This window comes from Monopterus albus, unplaced genomic scaffold (assembly GCF_001952655.1).
Source record: "Monopterus albus unplaced genomic scaffold, M_albus_1.0 scaffold31.1, whole genome shotgun sequence".
In the NCBI taxonomy this organism is placed as follows: domain Eukaryota; kingdom Metazoa; phylum Chordata; class Actinopteri; order Synbranchiformes; family Synbranchidae; genus Monopterus; species Monopterus albus.
Genome location: NW_018127911.1, coordinates 2,219,383 through 2,234,259, shown reverse-complemented (window position 1 = coordinate 2,234,259; position 14,877 = coordinate 2,219,383). Strand labels below are relative to the sequence as shown.

Genomic DNA, 14,877 nt, shown 5'->3' with positions numbered 1-14,877 from the left:
TTCACTTCCCATGAGTCTCTGCTGTCATGTGGGCGAAGGAAGCTAAACCGATGAAGAGGTGCTACTTGGCTTTATTTGATTAAATCTTGATTTTATCAAATGAATATAACGGTTCATTCATTTGTAAAATATCTCAGCGATTAGACAACTTTTTGTTATCCAAACTACGTGCGCAACTTGGAAGGGCTGCTGTTTCAGGAATCATTCAAAATAAGGTAACTTAAATGTTGTATTAGCAAACCCAGCTAACTGTCTGTTAGCTTAATACGAAATAAGAAAAGACACCAATTTGGGTAAATGTTAACTGTGTCGTTGTGTAACGTTATTTCTGTACTGAATTGCTTTATTTTTGTATGTGGCAATTAAGGAAATTTGATGTACGTGACGTTATTCTGCTATTTTAATCTAGCCAACATTAAATTTAGGCTAGTTTTAGGTCGTCATTTTCACACACTTGCTCTACCAGCTGTCATACTGACACGGTACCAGCTTTGTTTTACTCTGTAGGTCTGCTCTGCAGTAGTCTGGTTAATGTTCTTTCTGTTATCACAGTGAAGACTACCATTGGATGCCGGACTGCAAAATGAAAAACAATGATGGTGTTTGATCTGCCAGTGCACTAAGTTCTCGGAGAGAAGGCATCTGATGAAAATTTACTGCAACGTTACAGATTGTAAGATCCTTTAGTTTGTAATGGTGGTGGTTGAATTGGAGCCTAAACCTGACACTACATGAGCTGAGTGGAAATACACGCTTCCTTACTCAACTCCTAGTTCAATTATGTAAAAAGCAGCCATATTTCCTAAGAAGCTTATATATACCACCACATTTACTTTACTTGTGTAACCTCTCTGACCCTTTTGTAGCTTCATCCTCAGCTTGTTTTGTAGCCAAACATTGTTTTATCTAATCTTTAGTCCATGTAATGTAGTACTACATAGCATTATATCAAGCTAAATGACAGGGAAATGTGTATAAAATTAGAGCCAAATGACAATTTTGATAATCGGTTAATTGTTTACTTTGTTTTTAAGCAAAAATGCAAAGGTTTTGATGATTTCGTCTTTTAAGATGTTAATATTCCCAGGTTTTCTCAAACTGAACATTATGTTACTCTTGGCCAGACAAATGTATTTTGAAGATGTCCCCTTATGAACACTTTATTGTATTCATTGATTATTTAAAGCTTAATCATCAGATTAACTGCTTATATGAATAATAAATATGAAATTATGCTCGCTCAAATGAAAATGTTTTATATAGATGGATAGATATGAGCCTTGAATATTTTACTTAAGTAGATGGAACAAGCAGATTTAGGATATACTTTTTTTAATTTTGTGTACCTAAAGTATGGTAAAAGCTTTACCCTTTTTTAAAGCTACATAAGGGCAAATTTATAGGGAATATTGAAAACATTTATTTAAGATTGCTTCATGTAGTACTGCCTGTTTTTGCAGGGTTGCAACAAACAATCACTTTATCTACTCATCATTGTTTTGATTATGTCAGAAAATAATGCCCAGACCTCATACTGAGATCAAAATCCTATAACAAAAATATATATGCATTGGATAAACTGAAGCCAGTGAACTTTTTCTTTAAAGAATTACTGAAATGCTCAATTAATACTCAGTTGATTTTTTTAAATTGATTTAATTTTTCTAATTGTTAAAGGTATGAAATAATTGTATTGCTGATTTGATTATATGATCCTTATTATACTTATATTTTTAAACAGCCGGCATGGAAGACAAGGCAAATGGCTCTGTTGACACCAAAAGGTATCTGCAATTAGCATAAGGCTTTTTTTTTCTATTAAAACATTTTAAAACATACTAAACAGCTGTTGCACTTCAGTGTGTATGCACATTAAAAATGAATCCTTTCACCGTGACAGCCCAGTTGAGAATGGTCAGCTGCCAGACCCTGCCAACTGGGGCGTCACTGACGTTGTCAATTACTTCAAAGCCACAGGGTTCGAGGAGCAAGCCACGGCTTTCCAGGATCAGGTCTGAGTGCTATTCCTGCTCAAAATTCCTATCGCGTGATGGAGACAAATGAGGGTGTCAGTCACATATGCCTTTCTCCCCCTGACAGGAAATTGATGGTAAGTCCCTACTCCTGATGACTCGTAACGACGTTCTGACGGGACTGTCGATTAAGCTCGGTCCTGCCTTGAAAATCTATGAGTATCACGTGAAGCCGCTGCAGACTCAACACCTGAAGAGCAATGCCTCATAGCACCGCAGGCCATCCCAACACCCACCTCAGCGACAATCATTGTGTCAGGAGACCCCGGGTTAGCTGCCGCCTCACAAAGACTCCTATGACCACAGTGGCACCTTAACAGGATTCGAATGCTGTATGTTTATATAAGCATAGATGCCAAAAATGGGTTGCACATGGAGTCCAGTCAGCTATTAACCCTTTCAGCCATTCTTTTCTCTGCTGCTTGAGATATGTATTTTATCTTTTGTTTTATTTAAAAAAAAAAACCTGAAATTTGGAGGAGAATACTCGGCGTGTGTGTGTGTGTGTGTGTGCGCAAAGTGAATTAGCTATGTTGGTTTAAAAAGGTTTTTGTATATAAGATTATATATATAGTTAAAAATTGTCTATGTTCTGTTGTACCTGAACACTGATACATGCAGAAAGTAATTTGGATGCACCCCATTTTGACCTATGCTCTGAACCGTGCAGCTGAGTCCATGAATCGTCCTTGGCATGTAACAATGAAGCATTTTGTTTGCCCAGACGCGAGCCAGCTGAAAGCCTCTTTGTTCCTGCACAGCTACATTATCAAAGGCTTGAAGCTCTTGATATGAAAAGATTTACTGTGTATATATTCTTATGTCCCTACCTGTGGTGCTTTCAGCAATGTCACAAAGACAGATGTACTGAAGTGTGTATGATCAATGTAAACGTGCAGCATTACACTGGAGTTTGAATATCTGCATCAAAGATTTGCAATAAATGGTGCTCTTTTCTCACCAAAGAATATTATTAATTTTTACATTTATTGATGGTGTTCTTAGTTTATTTAATTATATATTCACATTACATCGTCAACAGAATTATTCATGCTTGAATTCTACATGATGTCATGTTGACTTTCTTATTGAAAAGCTTTTTAAGGGTGATCTGTTGCTCACAGCAGCAGTATTTTCTGGATTTGTGTAGATGCATTCACAGCTTTGCCCGCTCTTTCCTACGAACTGTCCCTGCGATGTTCCCTGAGGGGTTATCTAGAGGAAGAAGCACCTGTAAGGGGAAAAAAATGCAGCAGTATCCAATAATGTCATGACTAAAACAACTTGATTCATTTTAGTAGCAGCTTACTTCATCTTTGTTGACAATGCCCATTTTTGTCATGTCAATGGTGAAGTAATGCTCGTTGGGCATGACGATCTCTATTTCATCCACCTAAAAAACAGAATACTTTCTTTACAGCCTTTTCTGAAAAAGCCTTTTATGTGTTTATTTGTGCTCAATAAGCATGTAGAGAAAAGTACAGCTGACTAGGTTGGTTCTGTCCACATCTGTTAATTCTTTACCTGTGTAAAAAAAGGTAAAAGATTCATTCCTCTGCATAAACTGTGTCAGAAGCAGTGACCGTGGCATTGCAGACTCAGCGAGTGCGAAAACAGCTTATCTACAAAAGGTTGTGCAGTGACAGCGAGTAACAGTGATCTCGTGATGTAAATGTGAGCCTACCTGAGGAACTCTGTTCAGGACCAACAGCTGTGTGTCATAAAGGGTCTTCTGCACAGAGGGAGAGAACTCTCCACGATCGTAGGCCCCAGCAAACTTCTCAATAATGGTGTCCTTAATACATTTCCTATGAGAACAGTCATGCAATCATTATTCCATTTAGAAAGCTAAATGTTTGTTAGAGTGAGCTTTACTTCTGTTTTGTGCTCAGAATCTAGTGGCACCCTTTTAAAGTGTAACTTTAAGTTAACATTACACTACAATTAAAATGTGTAGTGAATGTAGTATTCAGCAGTTTTTAATCAGTCATTACCATGCACCATCAAAGTCAACATCCTGAGTACTGTTGTAGCGCCACCGACTGTAGACAGAAGTGCAGAAACATCTGTCTTTGGTCTCTTGCAGAGTTGTGAAACGGTCCCGGTGGAAGCCCTCAAAACCAGACTGAGTGGTTTTGAGCACCTTCATGTTCTTTACCCCACTGTAAACCATCAGGATGCCTATGTTGGGGCACAGTCAGTGAGTATGGAGTAATCAGAAACATAATTTTGTTAACTTGCATACTAGCACACAACGAAATGGAGCTGACATGCGGTGACAAGGGCCATAGCTTTAACTCCTTTTGTTTGCACCAACAAGAGGTCAGACTGGACACAAGTGAAAACATGGTATCCTTCACATGTATATAAACTACTTAGTGAGTCAAGGTCTTAATGGTATTACAGGATAACACCCAGGGTTTCAAAATAGATCTCGGTCCAGATCAGCTATGTTCAAACTTTGTCTCAGCAACACCTGCAGGAGCACAGTTTCTACAGAGGCAGGAGAGCCAGCGGTTTTATACTCAGTGAGGAAATGACAAGTAGAACTTTTTAACTTTCATATAGATAGTGCATCTGTGTGTGTGTTTGTATGTGAGGGAGAGAGCGTGCATATGATTGTACTAACCATTGAGATTCTGTTCAACTTCGCAGAAGTGACAGGCCTCTGGGCTGAAAATAAATGCATGAGGGTGCTCTATCCCATTCTGAGAGAGAGAGAATTCTGCATCTTAGTCTGTGCCACAATCACTCTTGCTAAGTAAAAATCAGGTTTGATGGTAAATATTTCAGCTGTTTCAACAAGTCAAAGTGCACTTAATACCAACTGCGCGGTGGAAAAATGACTAATCTTCAATATCACTGGTTGTTCTTGAACTTTTCAGTTTATGACAGGAAAAACATTTTCCATCAAAAAGGTAAACTCTTCTGTCCAGGAGTGATCACTGATCCCTGTATTGTACTGTACCTTCTCCAGCCTTCTCCATGGGGCCTCCTCCATATAAACTCTAGCCCTCAGCACATGGTTGAAAGAGGTCAGGAAATGATGACAGATGTCCAAGGAAAACTGCTCGATGGTCTTTACCTGAGCAGCATAAAAAGCAGTGAAACTCAAAAAAGTATCAGTTATATGAGAAACAGTGTTAAGGCACATAAAAGATGTGCAATCTAAAACATAAGTGCTAACTGGACAAACTTTTAAAAGGGATGTTTGACCCTCATATTATTTGACCAGTGTTTGATAGCTCTAGGTTGACAGGGGTCACTTGTGACTGTATAGTGAGGTATAAAGTTAGCATAAAAGGAACATCCCAGTTACAGAAAGTGAATGAAAAACCTGTTTTTTATTGCAATGAACTAAAGCTACGCTAACTTCTGGGATTTTAAATGTAGTATCTGTAATTTCTTTAACTTTTCATTAACAATTCTAAGGTAATCAGTAGCTTATGTAGCAATGCACAATACCATTAGATTTCTATGCAGCTGTTCCTGGTTGAACTTTGAAACAAAGGTTGCTCCTCAGTGGGGGGGGGTTTGGGGTTGTTGTTTTTTTGGTTAATTTTATAACTCTTCAGTTACACATTGTTTGACTGAAAACTGATGCCACTGCATTGTACTGTAGCAAGAATGAAGCCATTCTATAGCATGTTTTATGTTGACAGCCATTAACATTACATTGTAGTTTAATATCCTGAATTTGTCACTTTTTATTAACAATAATGGTTAATAAAAATTTGATCTCTTGGAGAGGCAACACCAGGTATTTATCATAGACTATACTGGTACTGTTGAGTGCATTTCATTTTGTGGACAGAAGCGGTTCTCTACAGAATAATATATGTAGAGTAGGAACTTGATGCATTGCCCTTATTCACATCATGTAAAGTATCTGGTCTGTAGCTTCGGCCATGCTGCAGGTTACCAGCGGCTGTACAGTGACATGTTCTTGTGTGTGGCAGTAGATGTGGATGACCTACCCCTCTGAGCTTGGCCAGGGCGTGGACAGTGTTCTTTATAGTGTCAGTGGGGATGATGTCTGAGTTGTCTCCAGTTAGATAATCCTTCCGTGATTTGAGTGTGAGCTCGACATTAGCCTTCACCTCAATGATGTAGTGGTGTTCCTTCTGTCTCCTGATGACCAGCACCTTCACGGAGTTCTTGCCATAGCGTGTTTGCACAAACTCCACATTCTGCACACATTAAGGGCAGGCTACTGACATGTTGCAGGTTAATATTTTATGGTTATGTAAATGGGTGTCCTCATGCCATACATTTATACAGTTTTTTGCTGGAATTCTGAAAAACACATTTACTTTATTTGATGTATATATTGTAAAACTGTCCTCTTCACTTTTCCTTTAAAATTTGTCCTTCAGTCAGTTGTAATCTGTGTTAACTGCATTTTTGCACGTTTGTTCCATATACAGGTATCTAGGTGCATTTGTATTTAATGAGGAACTGTTCCCTCTAACTGGATGCTTAAGCATGCTTATTTTCCACATGCCAGCATCAATTCATTCTGGATAGATCAGTGTCTGTCGGGCTGGCAGATGTGGAATCTGTGACAACCCCTTTGTTATCGGGGGTTCCACAGGGCTCCATTTTGGGGCCTTTACTTTTTTCTTTGTATTTATTTCCCCTTGGCTCTATTTTTAGGAAACATGGGGTCTCTTTCCACTGTTATGCTGACGATGTCCAGATTATTATGCCACTGACTAAAAAGGACTCCTACTCGATCCAACCGCTTTTAGCATGTCTTGCCGATATTAGGGCCTGTATGTCGTTAAATTGTTTGAAGTTAAATGATGCTAAAACTGAGGTTATAGTGTTTGGCCAGAATATGTCTGGCGACCCTCTTCCTGTAGACTTAGGCTTTTTGGGGCAGTATGTGCGACTGGTGGTCACTGATTTAGGTGTTAGAATAGACTCGGATCTGAGAATGGAGAGCCAGATAAATGGGGTTGTAAAATCTGGATTTTTCTATTTAAGGCAGTTGGTGAAATTATAACCCTTTTTTGTCGCGGCAGCATTTGGAGACAGTGATCCATGCGTTTGTTACATCAAGCTTGGATTACTGTAATGCACTGTACGCTGAAGTTGGTCAATCGGGTCTTGCCCGCCTCCAGAGGGTCCAGAATGCTGCCGCTCGGTTATTGGTTGGGGGGCGTAAGAGGGACCACATAACGCCAGTGCTGGCATCTCTCCACTGGCTTCCGGTGCGTTTTAGGGTTCGTTTTAAGATTCTTTTAGAGGGCCAGGCGGAAAACTAGGGGGGATAGAGCCTTTGCTGTGGTGGGTCCAAACCTGTGGAATGCCTTGCCGCTTTATATTAGGCAGGCCCCCTCCCTGTCTACTTTTAAGTCTTATTTGAAGACATACTTGTATTCATTGGCGTTTGACCAGGAATGAGACTCTGTCTGTAGTGTTAGTGTTTATATTATTGTTTATAGTTTTTTATGTGTTGTTTTTTTATATTTGTATGATATGTTAAGTGCTTTGGTCAGCTGTGCTGTGGTAAAGCGCTATATAAATAAAGTTGAGTTGAGTAATCTAAGTAAAAATATGCAAATTTGTATTGTTAAACTAAAGCTCACAAGGAGCAAGAAAATCTGTATGAACAAAAATATTCTGACATTAGTTTAAAACATCAAGGTTTGACAGAGGTTTCAATTATTAACATCTGGAGATTATGGTTTGGACCTGTGGTCATTGACCCCAAAAATAAGATAAAGTCCAGCAGTGAATCACTTAAGGCAGCCTCTGATCGTTTAAAAAAAAGTTATTTTTGTTCTGTTGTTTAAGAATATGCAAAGAAAAGGAAACATATCTGTGTATAATATAATAAATAGTTACCTGGTGTGAAGCAGCTGCCATGGCGTCGTCCTTTCCTTTACCTGCTGCCTGTCTCCAGTAAAAGGTGTCTCCACCAATGGAGGATTTTGTAGAGAGGGTGGTGCCCTCAGGCAATTGGAAGTCGTGTTAGGTGAAGTTCAACCCGTTTAACCTGAAACAGTTAACTATAATGTTATGTATTTGTACGCAGGGCTCTCTTGCAAAAACATCTTGATCTCAATGACATTGCCTGTAGAAATGAAGTTGAAGTAACTAGCTAACTAAATATGCAAATGCTCATACAAACACTTTTGTCTTGTTTTATTTATGCACATGTGCAAGAACCTAAAGGGTATTTGTCAGTGCAGATTGTTTTGTGTGTTTTATTCTGATCCACCTGTTGTTTTGTCACTGTGCTTTCTCATAGCTCTAGTCAGTCAGGTTATATCTTGAGGTTGAGCAGCCAAGACCAGGAAAACTCACACACTTAATAAGTGTATGCAGGTGTAAATTCTTCAACACTGTGACGGCTGAAGGTTTTTTTCAGAAACACCACTACTCTAATAAGGCTTTCTTAACAATCATTTACTAATGCTCCACAGATATGTCATTTAAAAAGCAGTAAATGTAAGATTACATTGTTGTCCACTATTTGAAGTTGGTGTTGGTGCCAGTATATCAGTAGTATACTAGTATTGTATTTAAGTACAACTTCAAGGGGCTTGGACTTTACTTGAGTGTTTGCATTTTCTGCTAGTTTAAACTCCACAACACTTTAGTAGGACTTTATGCTCCACTACATTTATTTTAGAATTTGGATTTTATTGGAATGATTTGCTTTTAATGTGTAGATTTTTAATTTTTACATGTTTAATTATGTTTAATTTGTTATGCTGGGTTCTCCATGTTAATTCCTATTTTATTTTCCTTTTTCACATATGCAGTTTTTCCCATTTGTAAGTAACTTAAATCACAAATTGGCAAGTTAACAAAAGTTTCATTTTTGAAATGATCTATCACATTTATTTCATCAAACTCAGTCAGTGCAACTGACAATGAAAAAACAATATTAAATCAAATCAGACTTTTTTAAAACCAGATGGATATCTAAAGGTACAATTTGTATATACAAGGCTCTTTTACACATTAAGAGCCTGTAAAAGCATCCAAATATTCAATTTAATATACTTCTATAAACTGCTGTCAGTATTCCCCTGTCATGTGACCACATCTTATGACTTCCTGTTTTGCATGTACAGGCAGCTGTACCATTTTCACTTAGTCAAAAAGCACACAGCCTGCTGACAGACTTCAAGTTCCCTTTTTCGTTCACCCCTTGGTTCACTTCAGTCTGTCACGATGGCCACACACTTCAGTTTATGCTTACAAATTGTTATTGTTTTTTTGTGTTGTACAGTTTGTAGTGCTGATATTTCCTGCAGAAATGAAGCTGGCGAGCCTGTTGATTGGTGAGTTGATATAATTCATGGCAATATACTGACAAAAATTAAACTTTAATGGCAAAACAGTTATATTGCAGAGTTTTAGGTGGTGTCTTTTGGCAGGCAAACAAACTCTTTTATTGCTGGTATTATGTTATGAGGCATGAACATATAGAATCTGTCAAATAATCGTTTCCCCAAGGCATCGTCTTTTGTGAATACAGAAGAAAAAGTACATTCCTGTGTCTCTCTGCTGCAGGTTTGTCATCTACAAGCTGCCTAGGTATAAGATTGGTGAGGTGGGCAGTGGAGTTGATTACATGTACCTGGACTCATCAGTCAGGAAATGGCAAATGAGTAAATTCACGGTTAACACCAGTCAAGGAGCTTTAGGTAACACACTGAACCAGCTTTACATGGGAAAGGCCTACCAGGTGAGATTATGCCTCTGTTCTTCAAGTAGGTTTTATACACTGACCTCTGTTGGTGCCAATTTGCTGAGTAGACGATTATTTGTTTTCTATGGGGAACTATGGACGATTATTTGTTTTCTATGGGGAACTCAATTAAAGCTGGCAATTAACAAGCTTCCCTAGATAAAGTAATAGCACAGCCCTCATAACATATATATTTCTTACACTTTATTACAAGAAGGCACAAATATGAATACTTTGATTGATTACAGCTCTAACCTCAGGGTTGAACCTGTATTTTGTAATTTTTCTCAAATCAAATCCAAATTTATTTATATAGCACTTAAAAACAACTTGTTGACCAAAGTTCTTCACATAACACACATAAAAATGTAATAAAATAAAAAGCAAGTCCCAGACAATAAAATATTCAGAGGAGATGTAAAAACGTGACTTGGGCACAGTGATGTGACTGACTCAGACTTCCTTGGGTTCCCAGTTCATAAAGGAGATTTTATCAGTAGGCCTACATGAGGAGACCAGTGAGTGAGATTAGCAGGCTAATTGCTGTGAAAATGCTAATCACAATGCACATGAGGGACTTTTACCCCAGAAACTGTTTTAGTAAGTACCAGGGACTTTACAGTGGAAATGCACCTTGTATATATTAGTTCCAGTTGAAGGTTCAGTAGATGTACCTCTGAGCTAGTTTAGAGAGCAGGCTGGTCTAAGGCTTTACACCTTCCCCCACAATTCACTTGAGAGCAGTTCATCAAGTTAGGGCACATTTGCCAAACGGAGTCTAATAGAACTATATAGTAATGTGCTTGATAGATTATGACAGCTGGTTCACCCCTTTTGCATGTAATGACTTCTGCTATGACCGAATATTGTGGGATATCAGACTGTTCAGCAGAGAACCAGTGTAATAAATTGTGATCAACATGACATAAGCAATTGTTAATGTAGAAAACAACAAAAACATTGTACATAACCATTTGCATGAACGTGCCAAAGAATCTGTAATTTGTTCAAGACCATGAGAAACTGTTTATGTGATACACACAAGTGACTGGATGGTGTGGAGGTTGAACAAGTACTTTTGAGAATTCCATTTCTGATTTGAGAAATGTACTAAAGAACCTGTTATCACTACACTGTACACCATCAGTTCCCTATACATTTAGTTGTGGGCATCGTATTTAAACCATTTTATCCTGTTCTTGATTTCTAACTCTACAAGTAATGTTGGTCACATCTAAAACATGCTTTTTACTTTGTGGTGCATGGAATTGAGCAAATGAGCATATTTCCCAAAATGTTGACCTTTATCCCTTTGAGAAAATTACAAGGGTTGTGTATTGTATAGTTGGAAGACTGATCACATACTGTTTGTATAAAACAAAGTTTTACCATCAGTCTAACAGCTCAGTCTATGCACTCTACAATGATGCACCACCAGTCCTGGATTACATCCAAGGATATGGACACAGTAAAGGTACAGTGGATTATTACAACTATCATCTTTGTTTTCACTAGTCTTAAAATGTTGCTTTGAAATCAGTAAGATGAATTTTCACTGTGGTCTGTGAAAAGGCTGGTAACACTCTGTCTCAAGATCATAATCTTTGTAACAGCAAAATATCCCAACACTGTATGTAAAAGAGAGTCCACATCTGATGTCAACAGGTACAGTTTGTCTCTTTTTAAAGAGAGGCTCCCTAGGGTAAAACTGTAAAAACATATTGTGCAATGTGACACATGCACAGACCTGTGTACTTTTTATGTCAATGATATGTCAGTGGGCAAAGAGCATCCACTTGATAACTGCTGCTGACTATGACCCTGACTTTGGTAGAAATGTTTGCAAGTGTGCGCGCTGGGTTGCATGTTTTGGTGTAAAGAGTTGTCTGTGTGCATCCTGCAGGGGTACTGCTCTTTGACCACTCTCAAGGTTTCTGGCTGTTGCACAGCATTCCCCATTTCCCCTGGTTCCCTGAAAGAGGCTACCTTTATCCCTCCTCTGGCAAAGTCAATGGTCAGACGGCTCTGTGCGTGACCTACCAGTATGAACAGTTCCTGCGTATAGGTGAGTGAAAGCTCCAAAGGCAGCTGGGTCTGACTTACCTCAGCTCTGTATGCATCCCAGTGATGTTTTAAGTTTGAGTTTTTAAATCCCCCTCCACTCAAATATCATGATCATGGGAGGACTATGACACAATGGGCCCAGCTGCATAAAGGCCCCCACCCTCCTACATAGAAGCAAACCTGAGACTGAAAAAGAATTTCTTTAAGGATGTTTTGTATCTCTTTGCAGTTTTATGGTGTGTGTTTGCAGATGTTTTGTATCTCTTTGAGGACATTTTGCATCACTTTGTAGTCATGTTGTTTGTCTTTGTGGTAGTTTTGTGTCTTATTAATGACCGTTTGCATTTCTTTGTGGTCGTTTTGTATATTAGTTTGGGGATTTGGTATCTCTTTCTGGGATATTTTGCAGCCGAACTCCAGGTACCCCCTTAGCCCTTGGGGCCCTGAGCCTGTGCCATAAGTAAATAAATAACCAAACATGACTAAACAGTGAAATGAATAAGTAGCTATGGAAAAAAATATAGCTTTTTTTTTACTGAGGAAAATCCATATATCAGAGGTAGTAGACACAAAGAAAAGTATATCCAGTATTCATTAAATTGAGTATTGGCTTGATACTGTACATCAACAAAACACTAATCCAGGTCAATACAGTTAAAATAAAAGCATTTATTTTTATGAGCTCTAATTGCCTTTCTGGCTGTTATAAATACTGTGTCTTTATAGCAGGTTAAAGTGCACCTTTGTTTTGCTTACTTGTTTTTTTTTATCATACAGTATCTTATTTCTTTCTTCTTTGTGATGCACTCCCCTCCCTCTCTAGCAAAGCAGCTAATCTACATTTACCCACGCTTCTATAACTGCTCTGTGCCTGCTGCGTTCTCAGCCAACCTGCCACAATTGGTGCAATTATGTGAGGGCACCAAACCTTCACTGGCTGCAGACAAAAGAGTGGATCAGCTTTTCTCAATCAGAGGGGACAAGTTTGTCAGCTTTGCCAAATCCGAACACTTTGTGGATGGTAAGTGATTCCTCATGTACTGCTGGTGATTTAGACAGCAAATGTAAATTACTTCATCCTGAATTGAAAATATGCTTTTTTTTATGTCATCTTTTAATCTAATGCAACTGAATTAGCCCCTCACTGATGTCATTTCAGACATCTACACAGGCTGGGTGGCTCAGGTCCTGGATACCGACCTTCTGGTGGAGACCTGGCAGAGACAGGGTCACGAGCTGCCCTCCAACTGCTCCCTGCCCAAACACACCATGAACACAAAGAGGATTCAGCTTCCTGGATCAATCCTGTTCTGGTCACACTATGACCACTCAAAGTGGTGTGTGTCACTGGCTTATGAGGATCAGGTGACCTGCCTCGGGGACCTGAACAGGGAGAGGGCCCAGCTGTGGCGTGGTGGAGGACTGGTCTGTTCCTCCAATCCGTTGATTTACAAAGCCTTCAGACAAATTGTGGACTGGTACATTGGCTGTGGAGAGAGACATTCACGATGATTGGGCCTAGATTGCCATCACACAGAATGGGTCCAATCAGTTTAAATTTATGAAGATAAATGTGGATGTAAATACTGATGATGACATTGTCCCAGTCCCTCAGTGTATAGAACTAGTTGGATAGTGTTTTCAGTTTATATTAAAATACTGATGGAGTCCTTTTCTATATGTCTTATTGCCTTACCTTTATATGATTTTCAGGATGATAGCAACAATTCTAGCCCTTGATAGTCTACTAACTGATTTACAAACGTTATTTTCACTGAGTTACATAGGCCATATACAGTGCATCCATAAAGTATTCACAGCGCTTACCTTTTACCACATTTTGTTAGGTTACAGTCTTATTCAAAAATGGATTAAATTCATTATTGTCCTCAAAATTCTACAAACAATACCAGATAATGACAATGTGTATGGGTTTTTTGTAAGACGACTTGCAGAATAAACTTTAATAGTATTTTTTGTGTGTTTGTAAGGAAAGGTACACTGCTCCTAACATTCAGTACTATCCTACTGTATATTGAATAAAAATAATGGTGCAGATACATCGCTGGGTTCTGATTCTTTAGATATAAACAACATTTGACAAGGTGTGATAAGCTGTGTTGCTAGACTTACCAAAGCAGCTGAAATCTAAATTTTTACATTTATCACTGTACACTATTTGAAACCCCTCATTATTCATACTAAATATTAGTGGTTTTAGATTAAAAAAAATAAATGGTAGGAATAATGCCACAGTTTTGCCTAAAATATGGCTTGTAACTTTTTTGTCCTGTTCCTTCTCCTCAGCACACAGTAAGGCTGCCCTTTAGTGGTGGCACACAGTCTTAACAAGTGTGACCCATTACTGCCTGCTAATCAAATGAATGGAAATTTATTCCTACAAACAGCAAAGTATGTACATGGTCACAATTTTTGTGAGCATGTGTAGGAAAGACTTGTACGTAAAAACAAGCATGTTTGTGAACATCTGTGTACAGACAAAGTAGTGAGGTTTAGTGTGAATCACACCTGAATCTGATTGACAGTGACAGTCCAATCACAGAGCAGAGTCACATTGTCCAATCAGGTGGTAGCTGGGTTCTTCAAGTTAGTATCCACTTGTCTACTTAACTGGCCATGTGCCTCCGAGTTCTGGAGTTGATGTAGTCAGGTTTTCAGGTGCACTGTACAATATATGAGAAGTGTTGAAGTACATTGTTTTACAGCTAAACTTGCCTTTCATGAAATAGTGTGGGAAATTAAACATATAAATATATCTATGCAAAGTATGGTTGGTCCTACTGTTGTGCACATTGCCAAAATACAGCAAGCGAACAAGGTTAATAAAGTACTAGTACAGTTGATACAATTCTACTCTGACAAAGTGATACAAGAATATATTGGCAGCTCTGTAGGTTTTGATCCCACCTCAAGGTCTATATTCAAATTTTAGTATGAAGACAACAATGGATGAGAAAGTCTGTAATGGTAATTACAAGCTCTACAAAAGCTAGTGAATCCACCTCATGTCAGATTAGTGTCACCTATCTTTATTCATGAAGAACAAAG

The 14,877-nt window shown here is 38.5% G+C and overlaps 3 protein-coding genes across 3 annotated transcripts; 2 read left to right on the top strand and 1 right to left on the bottom strand.

Moving 5' to 3' along the window:
- The first annotated feature begins 9 nt into the window (after positions 1–9).
- On the top strand, positions 10–2,993 carry samd13 (sterile alpha motif domain containing 13). The gene is made up of 5 exons (XM_020596784.1): positions 10–215; positions 553–673; positions 1,742–1,784; positions 1,901–2,012; positions 2,101–2,993. The coding sequence occupies exons 2-5, from the start codon at positions 646–648 to the stop codon at positions 2,242–2,244; spliced, it is 327 nt and encodes a 108-aa protein (XP_020452440.1). The 5' UTR covers positions 10–215; positions 553–645; the 3' UTR covers positions 2,245–2,993.
- A 196-nt stretch (positions 2,994–3,189) lies between these two features.
- Positions 3,190–7,907, bottom strand: uox (urate oxidase). Its single transcript, XM_020596906.1, has 8 exons — positions 7,887–7,907; positions 6,011–6,223; positions 5,002–5,118; positions 4,663–4,741; positions 4,028–4,214; positions 3,718–3,841; positions 3,343–3,426; positions 3,190–3,264 (listed from the first exon to the last, which is right to left on the bottom strand). The coding sequence occupies exons 1-8, from the start codon at positions 7,905–7,907 to the stop codon at positions 3,190–3,192; spliced, it is 900 nt and encodes a 299-aa protein (XP_020452562.1).
- A 1,293-nt stretch (positions 7,908–9,200) lies between these two features.
- Positions 9,201–13,429, top strand: dnase2b (deoxyribonuclease II beta). The gene is made up of 6 exons (XM_020596602.1): positions 9,201–9,334; positions 9,567–9,741; positions 11,140–11,218; positions 11,648–11,809; positions 12,632–12,829; positions 12,968–13,429. Exons 1-6 carry the CDS (start codon positions 9,225–9,227, stop codon positions 13,318–13,320), a joined length of 1,077 nt encoding a protein of 358 aa, XP_020452258.1. The 5' UTR covers positions 9,201–9,224; the 3' UTR covers positions 13,321–13,429.
- Positions 13,430–14,877: the final 1,448 nt, after the last annotated feature.

Coding starts and splice junctions, on each gene's coding strand:
- dnase2b (XM_020596602.1), top strand. CDS start 9,225: ATGGCCACACACTTCAGTTTATGCTTACAAATTGTTATTGTTTTTTTG. Junction 9,742..11,139: donor ACATGGGAAAGGCCTACCAG/GTGAGATTATGC, acceptor TTTTACCATCAG/TCTAACAGCTCAGTCTATGC. Junction 12,830..12,967: donor ATCCGAACACTTTGTGGATG/GTAAGTGATTCC, acceptor ATGTCATTTCAG/ACATCTACACAGGCTGGGTG.
- samd13 (XM_020596784.1), top strand. CDS start 646: ATGAAAATTTACTGCAACGTTACAGATT. Junction 1,785..1,900: donor GGCTCTGTTGACACCAAAAG/GTATCTGCAATT, acceptor TCACCGTGACAG/CCCAGTTGAGAATGGTCAGC. Junction 2,013..2,100: donor CCACGGCTTTCCAGGATCAG/GTCTGAGTGCTA, acceptor TCCCCCTGACAG/GAAATTGATGGTAAGTCCCT.
- uox (XM_020596906.1), bottom strand. CDS start 7,907: ATGGCAGCTGCTTCACACCAG. Junction 5,119..6,010: donor CCCTGGCCAAGCTCAGAGGG/GTAGGTCATCCA, acceptor TATGCTGCTCAG/GTAAAGACCATCGAGCAGTT. Junction 3,427..3,717: donor TCCTGAACAGAGTTCCTCAG/GTAGGCTCACAT, acceptor TCTGTTTTTTAG/GTGGATGAAATAGAGATCGT.